This window comes from Watersipora subatra, chromosome 11 (assembly GCF_963576615.1).
Source record: "Watersipora subatra chromosome 11, tzWatSuba1.1, whole genome shotgun sequence".
Lineage (NCBI taxonomy): Eukaryota > Metazoa > Bryozoa > Gymnolaemata > Cheilostomatida > Watersiporidae > Watersipora > Watersipora subatra.
In genome coordinates, this window is record NC_088718.1 from 13,350,960 (window position 1) to 13,365,334 (window position 14,375).

General features: G+C 36.4%; 1 protein-coding gene across 2 annotated transcripts in view; it reads right to left on the reverse strand.

Moving 5' to 3' along the window:
• Positions 1 to 12,918: 12,918 nt before the first annotated feature.
• The window catches only part of LOC137408881 (phosphatidylinositol 4,5-bisphosphate 3-kinase catalytic subunit alpha isoform-like), a 45,303-nt gene continuing 43,846 nt past the window's right edge, over positions 12,919 to 14,375 (reverse strand). For both annotated transcript variants that reach the window (XM_068095485.1, XM_068095484.1), the window contains exon 23: positions 12,919 to 13,465. In XM_068095485.1, the coding sequence (XP_067951586.1) occupies positions 13,361 to 13,465 (105 nt within the window). In that variant the 3' untranslated portion in view covers positions 12,919 to 13,360. The remainder of the gene's footprint in view (positions 13,466 to 14,375) is intronic.

Sequence of the window (14,375 nt, forward strand, 5' to 3'; positions counted from 1 at the left end):
ATGACAAACACTTTGGGTTTTACCGAAGACCCCGTATCAAATATAGATGCTCGCTACTTTACAGTTTTGTTTTGGTTTGGTCTAATCGGCAAGTCGTAATCTGGTCATGTGACCCAATACTTCGCAAATAATTTCTGCAGCACTTTTCGATTATCACAAGTGACAAACAGGCTCGTCATGATTATCGGACAATGATATGTACTCCTTCAAGCTAAGGCTAAAAAATTGAATGATTTTTTACGGTAAGTTATAAGATATCACTGCTAAAAGTGACAGCATTACGTTGACGATAAAACAGACGCGTAAGAACAATAGACATAGTTTTATTGAATGCGTGGAGTATATTTGTGAAAATATTTTGACGAATAAGGTTGCATGAAAATGTAAACAGAAACCATTTCCTACAACTAAATCACATTTGAGCCGTTTTGGAAAGAGAATCCAAACTACGGCGGTTTTGCGTGGCTGCGATTAACTGTTCGTTTTTGAGCTTTTAAGAGCTTGTAATCACATTTCCACATATTTTGCACCTACAACACAACAGAGTAAGACATGGTGAATCTTTTGATACCAAATAACTGTAATGTGAATTTTGTTGGAAGTCAACCTTTAAGCTAGATTTAACGTTCATGTTATACGTCTGTATTGAAGATAAGTACTCCCCATGGTACGTACTACATCTAGTACATTGTAATACTAAATTTTCATGCAGATTGTAACCACTAAATACACTAAAGTTTCAGTAGGTAACTGTAATTACTACGGTTAACATATTGTTCTGTTACTAATTTATTATATGTACAGTACGTATATAATATTTTGGTGATTTTATCAGGGGGTATTTGCACTAAATAATTACTATGGGTTTCTATTCAATATTTTCGCTACAACACCGAAACGAATTAAAATCATATAATTTGTATACCAAATAATTTTTCATTGTATTAATCGTAGTTATACTATCGATTAATTATATTTAATTGTAGCAAGACAGACATTATGCCATTACTTCCTAATTATTTCATATCTACATTTAAACACCTTTGCTGTTGTTTTATTTTTTTCTCTTAATATATTTCAACAGAACACTTTTTTCGCTATATGAAATTTAAAATTTACAGGTGTTTGAAACAGTTTAAAAATCTTTACAGTTGTTTTATTTTTACTCTGTTGTTTTTAAGTGCTGTTATAAATTAAATTAAAATAAATTTTTTGTGCAAAGATTTTTTTATAACCCGGGCAATGTTGGGCATTCATCTAGTCTATATATACTTCTCAATGTTTGTTGTTCGTCTGTCCAGTTATAGCCATAAAGTTTTACAAATGAAAGATTTACGTTAGATTTGAGATCAGAACCTATACTGTCCTTGCCATACTATGGTGTAATAAGGCTCATATTTATGCAGCGCTTGCGAAAATACTATATGTATGGCTTCACGGCTATTACTATAGTGGATATTTAGACTAGCTTACATTTAGATCACTAGCTTACCAGGTAAGTTCCTCAAATTCATTGGGTAATTATTTTATTAGCCGTGCAACAGGCATTCAGCTAGTTTTCACTATAACATGTCCTCCTGTTTAAAGCCATGCTTAGAGATTAGGAAACAGGAAACGCCTTCAGCAGGAATTGAACTTTTGATTTTTGACTCTACATTTTGGTAGACCAACACTCAACTACCTGCTCCAATCAATGCTCTGCCCTGTATGGGAATAATTGTAAAGTTAGCTGTTACATCTGACGATCTCTTATGGCACAAAGGACAGCCAGGTTATAAAATGGTTCAAATTTTAGGTGAGCGTTAATGAACATGCAGTGTGTTTTGGAGTTATCCATACAACCCTCCCAAATAGATGAAAGGTCAGCGCATGCTAATGACTGAAGCCAACAGTTATTAGTAAATCGATTTCTTACTAAATCAGCCGAATCCATTCAATCAGAGATAAGACTGAGCTCAACGAAATCAATACACTGACAATAGCTTCTTCAATCATATTTCTAAGCACAAAGAGTATGATGAATATTAAACTGTAGCCACAAGCTAGCCGGTCCGAAGCAACTGAAATTCGGAAAGGTCTAGACTAAAATCATTAACGTCATTTCAGTTATTTCTTGTTATATTTTTTGGTGATTCTTTGTGTTGCATTCTAAAACACGATTGAATCGTTCATTCCTCTTGAGATAAACTTAACCTTGCAATTGCTAATAGTATGTTCGATGAAATGTGTGGTTTGGCTGAGGCTGTCTTAACCAAATTGACTATGACCGGAGTTGCTCGGTTGCAAACTTTTATGCCTTGATTGTATTAGCCGCTTCGCCAATCTAAGCGTCCGATGTTAAAAGCTTAATTTGGTCATCGAATTTTGATGGCTTCGTACTACAGACGCTGCCGATAGCGATTGCTGTTTGGGACTTGTAGTTTTGTGCCTGCCGTATCAACGCTTGCGAATGTCATTACAACTCGTATCCTCACAGTCTATTGTGCTGTGAGAGATCATCAGGTGCATTGACGATATGCACAATTAAACCTGAATGGCTATCAGTGGTCGATTGTTGCAGGTGTTGCAGTGTTGGCCACCAAGTAAAAAGTCGCGAGTTCAAATCTTCTATAATGCATCATTTTTTACAACACCCAAACATGGCTGGGAGCACAGCTCTTATTATAGTAAATACTATCTCTCCAAGTTCTTAAATTTTCATAGGCTCAACAGGATAAAACAACTGATCCTATTGTGCCATATTTATATTTCATAATAAAAGTTCATGACCTCGCGACTAAACTAGTACACACTGATTTAATGATGTACTTGCACAAAATTTTAATAGATTTTATTTGAAAGTATCGCTTGATTTGAGCGTTTTAACCGCAATCAGGTTTGGTCAATTTTAATCTTGAAACGTCCTGGCAGTCAGATCACCTCAAACATCAAAAATAATCGCAAATGATCAAAGAATACGGATAATTTTTAATAAAATCTACTTAAGTTTTACGCAAGCTCATCTTTAAGATAAACAATTTAACAAAATTTGACACAAAAGACAGCCATAAAGTAACTTAAATTGATCTGAAATGATTAATTGATAACATTTCAAAAACTTTTTAGCAAAGTGGTTTTTAAATAGGACGATGTCATTGCATGAGTTGATTATTCTCTATATGCTGGTAAGGATATCTTGTTAACATTTATTGTTAGCTCTTAGCAAGTACTCGCTACTGTATTAGTATTTACCTGCAATCCACTTATTGACGCGTGAAACACACTTCAAGTCATCAGGATCTATTTAAAGGTTTCAGAGCATTCGCGAAGAAGGAAATGGGTTTCGTGGGCAATGTTAGTTGCAATTATAGAGTGACGACAGGCAGCTTGCGGGATATGTAGTGCTGCACAAGACAATGACCTCCGCAATGTAATCAATAAAAACCAACGGAGAGTCTATGTTATTGCAAAGGTTAACAACTTCAGACCGAATGATTTTCCTTAGCTCTGGTTCATTCTGCTATTTTATTCTGATGCGCAATTCTTAAAAACGTCATAGCGCAGACGATGTAGGTGTTGCAGTACACTCGTCATGTAGGTGACGAGTGTACTGCAACACCTACAGTGTAGGTGTACAGTGTAGAGTGTACTGCACCTACATCGTCATGACGATGTAGGTGTTGTGAATACACTCTCGGGTATTCACAAATGTTTTCTTCTGAGATTGTCGAACAGCCAGTAGACAAGCTGATGCACACAATTTTTATGTTGACTTAGTCTTTGTGTGAATGTATTGAAATTATATTGTATTATATATTATACAAAGTATTGAAATTAACTCAAAAAGCCCATTTTTTATGCTAAACAGTATTGCTGTATTAATTATATAGTGACTGAAATCCCCTGGGTAACAACAATGACTAGAGGTCTGCAGTAAATTCACCGAAAATATTGGGAGTTGTTGTGACCTAGTTGTTTAGAGCCCCTGAATAGTAGTCAGCAGATTGAGATTTGATTTGAGGAAAGGTCAGTAGTAAAAGCAAAAAGGGCGTCTAACATCAAATTTTGACTTTTATAAACAGCCTGTAAAACCAATGTAAGATGAGAACAGGAAGAGCGCAATGAGCTAGTTATGAATGTTGTTCTGTACGCAGACACTTTGGTGAGTATACGCAAGTAAACTGCAACTTTGCTGTAGACTTTATTATCAATCAAAACAGTTGATACATTTTTAGCGCATTGGTGGGAGTTGTTTTCCCATCTGGTCAAATGCCCGAGTGATCTTGGCTGTGTAGTTTCACTTTGTCTTTTTTTACCTCAGCTCTATGGATGTTTACGTAATTTTGGTCACTTTGTGTGTAATAAGTTTTCAGTAAAATCCCAAAGTTTCAAATTGACTAAATAATTATTTCTTGAGACGTTACCCTGATACCAAAGGCACTTCTATCTGACGAAAAAATAACAGAATAACAAATTGACGGACCATGAGTTTCTAATGAGCCAGTTATTGAAGCTCTCAGTAACAAAAGCTAAACAATAAACAAAATTAGAAAGCAACAAGAGCTTTACACTAAAACTATTGGTTTTTCTATTCACAATAAATATATGCATTTTATCAGACTCAGTGGACTGCAATCGATGTTTCTTCAATTACCTCTAAAACATAACTTCTCCGAAAAAGTGTGAAAAACAGCTACTTATTGTATTTGATTTTTGTTTCTTATTGAGTTCTCCAAGCTTGGAGCTTCAGTATGATATTCAGTTGAAAAGAAATTGTGCTATTTTAATTGTTCAGCGGTTGATGGAATGTTGTTAATCCTGTCTAAGATCATGGGACTAGCTTGTATACACTGGATTGGGCTTCGGAATGTTTAAAAAGTATTGATTTCAGCTATTGATAAAGCAACCTTGGTTTAAACAGATGGGTCAGAGTGCAGAAACATTTCAGCCTAGTTGGCTGTAATAGATTTCATGGATCTAAACTTTTTTCATGTTAGTTTCATAGCTAAATTATTAAGTAAAATGACTGGAGGGAGAGGGGAGAGAGGAGGGGAGAGGGGGAGAGGGAGAGAGAGGAGGAGAGGGAGAGAGAGGGGGAGAAACGGGGGAGAGAGGGAGAGAAAGGGGGAGAGATGGGGGAAGTACAAAAACTGTAAGTCATTTAACTGTCTTGAGTCCGACTGCGGTTGCTCGGTCAATCAAACCCTTTTGGTGCCAAGGGTGTCATCTAACATTGCAGAAACCATTAAGCACAATAAGTTTATAACAATTCAAGCAATATATTAACTTTGAAAAAACCCTATCGTCAATATTTAAATAGTATTTTTGAACTTTGATTTAGATTTGGTTTGTGGTTTACCTTCCCGAAGTGCTTTTCTTGCTCGAAGGGAGAAGTAGAGGGCAACAGCACCCACAAAGAATCCGCAGACTAACATGGTGAAAACTGATGTCTTCAGATGAGGAGACACTTTTCTCTGTGTCGTTTGGGTAAGTCTAAATCTAGACTGATTTTGTTGAACTGTACCGTTAGCAGTACCATTCTGATGACTTTTGCTCGCAGACTTGGGACGAGCCTTCTTAGCAGAAGTTGGACGAGATGATCTTGGAGTTTTTGATGGTTCTCCGGCATAGGTGACATTGTCATCAATTCTTACACTGGGTTTGCTGGAGTTGGCAGAGCTGGGTCGACTGTCAGCTCGAAACATGTCTACAACATGGCTGCCAGAATCTGGAGAATGTTTGAGTATTGGATGCAAGGGCGCTTTGGTAAAGCTTGCCGAAAGTGTTGAACTTTCCAAATCGACTATATCTTCTGCGGTCTCATTAGTTTTAGACTGGTGAAGGGCTGTTAAAGATGCACTTTTACTGATTGGTTTATCAGATTCAACTGAATCTGGCTTGTCAAGAAAGGATCTACTCCTGGGCATAACAGTCGGAGCGGACAGCATTTGACTGTCGGTTTGGTTACTTGGAGTTGTCATCTCATTGGCTGGTACAAATGTTTCTATATCTGCAACTACTTTTATCTTTCTGCTGGGATCTTTCGGCCTTATCGTCGGAGTCGACTGTTCACCGAGGCTGACGATTTGGGGATTTGGAGAATTGGGTGTTGAAGAATTCTCTCCTAATAATTCTAAACCATTGGTTTCTCCCGACTCGCTACTCACAATCACTCCTGGGACATTTTCACTCGTTTTACTTTCAGCTGAAGCTGTTCGGTTTTTGCTCCGTTTTTTCTTGTATCTTCTCGGTGATGAGATCTCTGGGCTGTTCAAATATTTATCTTCAGATTTCAGCTTGGCAGCTGCAGTTTGCAACTTTTTCTTAGGAAGATCATTGTTCAATAATTCCAGATCTAATGGAGGCAGGTGTCTAGCGGACAGAGGTGTTTGTCCCGACTCACCGTTCTCATAGCCGTTGTTGAGGTAGCCTAGAGAGCTTGGACGTACCTTAGGAGATAGTTCTGGTTCACTGGTAGTCATTTCAGCTACTGTTTCTCTATAAAAAGGTTACCTTCAGAATTATTCTTCCCGTACATACGTTAACATACAGTGGTGATCATAATTATGGGACCAGCTAGTAATCCTTTTGTAATTTTGTCATTTATAACATAACACCCCATCTTTATTATCTCAGACCATACATACTATACATATTAGAGAATCAAGTTTTGCAGACGATCTGTCTGCTACCAAAAGTATTCTCAAGAAACAAACTATTTATTGAACACTATAATTGTAACCTGTGTTGACGATAAGAGCTAGCCAAATAAGTATTAGACGCTACTAATACTCCAAAGGTCACAATTTACTTTCACTTAGCTACACATAAACATATGCTCAAAGACCAAATTTTGTTTAATTTTAACTAAATTGAACCAAATTTTAAATTTTAACAAAACTTTGGCCAATTTTTTTGATGGATGTAATTAATAAACTTAGTTTTTATAGGATTTTGTCATAATGAGCAGACACACCCATGTTACACCAAAACCAGGCTAAAAAGACAAATATTATTTGGTATTTAATAATATTCTTATGTAGAACATCATTAGCTTTCTATTGATGTACACATTGACATAATTCACTTGATCTCTGCTTAAAAACTATAAATTAATCACAAAAAAATAATGATGGATTCCGTCGCTTTTTTTGACGTCATCACCCTGTTTGCACATGCGCTCGTCCACAAAAAAGTCGCCATCTTTGTAGAAAACGATCGTCATTCTCTTGATTAATAGGGTTTTTCGGTGTTGTTTTGATACTAAAATAAAAAGTTTGCTAACAAAAGCATTGTTTGCAGTAATTATATGCAGAAGCTTTGTGTTTTTAACGATAAAAGTCGTCCATAAAGATGGCAAACAATGATAGAATGACATTTCGAAAAAATGAAGAAATCTTACACGACTGTACACGTACACATATGATCAGACTTAGTCTGAGACAATTTGAGTAGTTACAACCTTACGTAAAAAAGGCCCCGATTTTTGAAGTAAGTTCTACAGAATTGCTTAACTTTTGACATCGTAAAGTAAGCAATCTCTTGAAGACTGAGTATAACTTCAGAGCAGCCAAGCTGAAGTGAGCATGAATTCTGCTTGGCTTACAGCAAACAGAGGCTGTGTATGTTTTTAATAGAATTGTTGTACAAACACTGACTCTGCGATCTTGACTGGATATGTTTATGATTAATCCAGTGGGACAAAGGAGCCTCAATAACTATAGACACGCCCAGTTGCAAAGAGCAAATTAGGGTTATTCTCACAACCAGTGAGTGAGTGACCTTTGCTGGGAGTTGAACCCCAACCTGTTATCAGCGTGTCAGGGCACTAGACCACTAGACCACCGCTGCTCTTATAGTCAGTGAGACCTCAGGCCTATATCATGACATCTACGAGATATGACATGAATAATATTCAGTGTTAGAGGCTCACAGAACATCACAAGAGAACTGCAGCAGACGGGGCCTATAGTTTCTGTACAAAGCCTACATATCAAGTCTCTCAGATCTGCAGCTTATGACATGACAGCTACAGCTGTAAGTGATAGCTTACAGCACACATAGCGATAGCTTGCAGCAGCATATAACACTAGAGTATGTGAAATTTACTACATGCGAGTATATGAGGTTTGTAATGCATAAGAACCTGGGAGTGTGTGCATATGAGTACATGAGATCTACAACACACAAGGATGTACTCAAAGATGAACTGGCATAAAATTTTAGTAGATCTTATCGGAAAGTAGGCATATCAGTATTTTTGTCATTTGTGAATGTTTTTGGCTTTTGAGATGATCTGACTGCCAGGATGTTTCAAGGTTAAAATTGACAAAACTTGATTGAGGTTAAAACGCTCAGACGAAGAATACGTGCGGAATGACATCACTAGTTGTTATTATTACTATAGTTGGTATCGGCTATTGTGTTCAAGTTACAGTGTTACCCTTCTCTATTCTGTTGATCTCTTTGCAACTATAGACGTCATAATTGAACTTTCACTTTATCTGATCGTTTTACTCGCAATCAAGTTTTGTCGATTTTAATCTTAAAACATCCTGGCTATCTGATTACCTCAAACACCAAACACGATCTCAAATGATAGAAAAATAGCAATACTTTCTGATAAAATCTGGTAAAGCTCTGTGTAAGTTCGTATTTAAGACTGTACGTACATAGATAAAGCCTGTAAATCAACACTTTATAAATGAACGTGGCAAAAACTAGTAGCTATGTTTTTTGTTAACGCTTTTGCAAGCATGACAAAAGGTGCCACGTCATTAAAGATTGACTACTGGTACTCACCAAGTTGTTCCATCAAGTTGTACATTATTTGTAGAACGGCCAAACGAAGACTAAGCTTGTCTAATGCCGATGGCAGCTAAACTGGCCCAAAGTCGACAACAGCATACCAACTGTACAAGGTTGGACAATACTGGTAGTTGTCTCGGCTTAACTAAAACAATAAGCTGGATTCCGTGGCTCATATAGATCAGAATATTAATGAGAAAAGTGTTCAATACACATTTTCTATTGATAACGCATCATATTGCATAGGTATTGATTTGTCTTTTATGATATTCGCTACACCTTCTATCCTTTCATTGACATCATCTTGATGAAAGGCGTCAGCATAACGCAGAGAACGTGCTTTAAAAATACATGTGTATCCCTGGTTTATTGTGCTGGTCATCATTTTCAAACAATATCCACATTTATATTTCACGTTGCAATTATAAAGATGAGATATCCAGATTATAGATCAGTGGCCGCAGATTATGTAATATTCGCCGTTTCCTTGAGGTGATGACACATTTACATCGATGAAGCTGGTGTAAAACAGTGCATCAACCTTTGTGACAATAGCTCATGCTTACTATCATCTAATTTACAGTCGAAGCAGAACGATATTCCTAAAGAAAGCTGATGGATTGCCAAGGATGTGTTGTGAAGCTCAATCCATGGCATTCATTTTCCAAGTATAAATGGATGTCAACTGCATAAATATGTTTTATAGTTGTGACTTTGTTGTTTTCAGATAATAAACTTTTATGACAATAGGATTCCATATTCAGAGTACTGCATTCGTACTACAATCGTACGCCGATAATACGCTGATCATACGCTGATCAAATGCCGATCATACGCCATTCATACGCTGATATTATGCTAGACATATGTTGATCATATGCTGATCTTGTGATCATATGACATTCATATGCTGATATTATGGTGATATTTTGCTTAATATCTGCTGAACATCTGCTGAACATATGCTGAACATCTGCTGAACATATGCTGATCATATGCTGAACATATGCTGATCTTATGCTGATAATGTGATCATATGCCATTCCAGTCTAAAACTAGTTAAACAGCAGAAGATACAGTCGACTTGGAAAGCTTAACACCTTCAGCAACCCTTACTAAAGCGCTTTTTCACTCAATATTCAAACATTCTCCATATTCTGGCAGCCGTGTTGTGGGCATTATCTGATCTGACAGTCTGCCAACGATAACAAACCAACTGTAAGAGTTGATGGCAATATCATTTACGCTGGAGAACCATTAAAACTAAAACGATCATCTCACCCACCTTCTGCTAAGAAAACTCGTCCTAAATCTACGGGCATAATTGTAATGGTACAGTTCAACAAAACCAGTCTAAATTTAGACTTACCAAAACGACACAGAGAAAGGTGTCTCTTCATGTGAAGACATTAATTTTTACCATGTTAGTCTGCGGATTCTTTGTGGGTGCCATTGCTCTCTACTTCTCCCTCCAGCTTATAATTGCAACACACCGGACATAGAATCAGGGTGTCATTGGTGAAACCCAAAGTAGGTCAACTAACCCTTCTGCCGCCAGTTCAGCTTCATTTGCCGATGAACTGAATTGCGGCAGTGTCAAGGCCTCATGAAATGGATCAATGGATAGGTAAATTTTTTTCATAGTTAATTAAACCATGTTGTGGCTCCCATGGAAATTTCATAAGTAGTAACTGGCTTTTTAACTTTTTAAAATAAAAGTAACAGGTCGCTATTAAAATTTGATGGTATGGCCTATTTCAACCAAGCCAATAAACTTATCAATACAATTACTAGATAGTTATGCGATTATGAACACAAGTAACACTTTGCATTAGAGTTACTTATAACAGAGATATCTATACTGCCTTTTCTTACCGAAATCTCTACTGAGACTTGTGAACTATTGATCACGTATTCTAACTCACCACACTTTCATCAATCTCATCGCAAAATCTTTGAATGTATTGCCTTCTCCCAAACTTGCTCGATTCTGCATTTATGTTACAGGTTTTAAAATCGTGCATAAATTATGCCCAGAATATTTGTATTTAGCCTTCCTCAAACATGACAATCATTGATTTTCTATTCCATGACACCAACATACTATATCCACCATTATATGTTTCAGTCTATGAACTTTCTGTTACTACAACCTTCAATTCACTATCTTGACTCCTCTGCAATACTATTAGATTACCAACTTTTAAAACACATTTTTCTTAAATTACACACTATTTTTTGATTTCTGTCTTTTTTATTTTTCTTTTGGCATGCAATGAAAAACATAATTTTGTTGATGCCAATAAAAGGTTATACATATAATAACATTTTACCATAGAGTTATTTATACGGTCAACTCATAGCTCATGTTGCTATGTGTAATCTGGTAGTAGGGCTAACTAACATGGCTGGTCAACACGGTAGGGGGGGGGAGGGGAACCCCGAGCTGTGAATCATAAAACGGGTTTTGGTTTTGCTCACAGAAGTGTAACTAAACTTGAGGAAACAAAATAAAATATTCCAAATTTCGCTGAGATGCAGGAAGTCCACTGCAGGAAGATCTCTGCCACTCCACTCAGACATGTTCAGCCAAGATCAGTGATAATTACACATTTCTTCAATGTTGACAAACCAACAATCTTAAAAATATGCACATACATCGTGCATATATATAGTATATTATGTATATATTATATATAATACAGTATGTACTAATACATATATATGATATAAACATACATATCATATATATCTATATATTTCTCAAAGTATATCTGTCATTCTGACTATAGCGCATGCTGATAATTTTACTGATGCGGCCACGCATTACAATGCCCCTGTTAAGAAATATTTTTTCGTAAGGTTCAATTACTATATCTTGGGTCAAGGTCAAATCTTCTCACGTAGACAATTATGTATTGCACTCCATCTTTCAGGGATTGCCTTCTTTTCTAGAAGACCATTTTTAATACAATGAGAGGATCATCCGTCTGTCTTAAGCTACAGCTAGATGTTGGAAAAAATGTTGGTTGCAAAATCACTACTTATAGTTTGGTAGAACAACGCTATAACCCCTCCACCAATCAACCACTTTCCAGAGCAATTGTACAGATAGTTATCACACCAGATGATCTCTCATAGCACACTGGACAGCCAGGGTACTAATAATAGATTAGAATCACTCGTGCAAAAGAGGTATGAAGACACAATTACTACCCACTTAACAATTATTTCTATTGTTTACAATGGAAATAATCGCCAAGTGGTATTCACTCTAAAGATAACAATACAACTTTCAGGTTCTTATTGAAACATGTAGTACAACATGGTGTTCCTTTCCTGTATCACTTGTAAAGCTTACATTTGGCTATTTTTTACGTTTTATGGCATGCCATTTTTTATGTTGTTTGGAGTTGTTCAGTTTCAAATAGCTTTTTTCTGAATTGTTTGTGGGCCGACTTAAGAGATGGACGAAATGTGGCATCATTTTTCTACCACAAATACACTTCACATGGTTTAACAAAAGACAAGCGAATGCATAGCTACAACTGTTATGTACTTTCACAGGTTTGGTCTGAAGTTGTTTTTTGTGTCGAGGTGAACAATATTCCATAGGTAATGGCAAGAGTACTCTGAGCTGCCCAGCAATGTTTCTGTAGACATGGAAAAAACACCCAACCTTCATCTCTTAATGCTTGATCATTTCATTGAAAGATGAATTACATCCTATAGATTATGTCATATATATGTTATATACATATATATGTTGTATATCTATCATATATAAACAATGTTATATATAACATCATATGTACAATGTACATATGATATAATATATGTGTTATAAATGTGTATATTTATCCTATATATACATATATATATCTATATATATATATATACATACATACATATAGCCTGTTATATCTATATAACAGGCTAACAACGTTGACGTAACAGCTGCCATACGCCATAGTTGAAAACTAACAATCGCAATATTTATCCACATCAGACGTACCAGCAACTACCGGCTGTTTACAAGACATGTCAATGCGTTAAGCTGAGCTGGAATCTACAGAATATCAATGAAAGTGACCACGAATGCCCGGAGCAGAAGTAAACTGCAGTACAAAGTACAAATGCTATAATTATATTCACAATAACGAAGTAAGTCTTCTAGAAAAAATTAAACAGTTAATAGATATGAGACAAAAGGACAGACATTAGAAGAATGAACAGACAGTTTCCTAATAAGTGTCAATAACATTATATCTCCATGCAAAAGACAAAATTACTCATTTCTACATGCCATGACGGTGAACAATTTAAAAACGTTAGGGAGACGTTAAACAGGGAGACGTTAGGGAGACGTTAACTTGTCGGCTAGGCCGCAGGTACAATGATATGATATAAGTGTAATATTGCAGGTAAATCTCTACAAAAACAATTTCAAGCACCAGGATTACCAATGTCAAAACCTTGGCTCAAGCCTGTTTCTGTAGGGCCTTAACACCAATGACAATATCAGAGACTGGAACAATTGGCAAGAGAACTAGGAAGTCTGCGGGTCAGCAGGTCATGACTTCTTGTTCTTCAGCCAATGAAAAAACCAGTCTACTCTCTGTGTCCAAGCACCATTGTAAGCCTCGTCAAACTTTTGAAGGAAAATCTCGATCGCTTGCTAAAAGCAGAAAGTGTAAGTACTTAGGCTAACGATGGGCTCACCTACTGGGTAGGGATAAGTCCAAGCAAGGAGATGTTTGCAACTAAAAAAATTCAACCTTTTACTTCAAATTTAGTCGATTCTCAGCTTAAAAGAGTCATAAAATTTATACACCATCGGTTCGCTTTTAACTCCAGCAGCTTCTGTTGGCTTTCATTACAGAAGGGAATGTGTTCATAGACTGTGTTCCCGTGACACAGTTAATCTGCAAGTCATCCACAAGATGGAAACTGCTAAAAACCTGCTAGTCAAACGAGTTCTGTTACTTGCAGATTTGTATCAAATGTTTCATGCTTGCGAAAGATGGACACAACACTTGCTAACGATGCGCGAGAAAATGTTGAGCAAGCTATTCCATTTTAATCATTTTCACACTTCAGTCATTCCTATTATGATTTGAGCAATTGATTTAACTCATCTTAAAACTAACTTTCAGGTGGTGCTCATAAAAATTGCAAAATAACGACACAAAAACAACTGTATTGCATAATCCAAAGTGTCGACAAAGCGTTCGGCTAAGCGAGACAAAAGCGCTTCATTAGGAGGTAAAATTCTTGTTTCAACAGAGCACCCTCGTTAATCCGCAACACACTAATCTCCAATGAAAGGCCTATCAACTTAATGTGTGCACAATTCCAAATTCGGATCATCCACAAAATTGAAACATACACATACAGGAAGTTTTTAAGGATTAGGGAAAATACAAAGTACAGTCACTGTCTGCTCTTCCATTGATCACAACTCGAACCGACAAACCACCCAACACAAATTTACATTGTATATATTACTCTCGATAAACGAATATTGTATTGACAAATATTGTGTTATTTTCTTGTACAACGGGTAAATATTGATTAGGTCTATGACA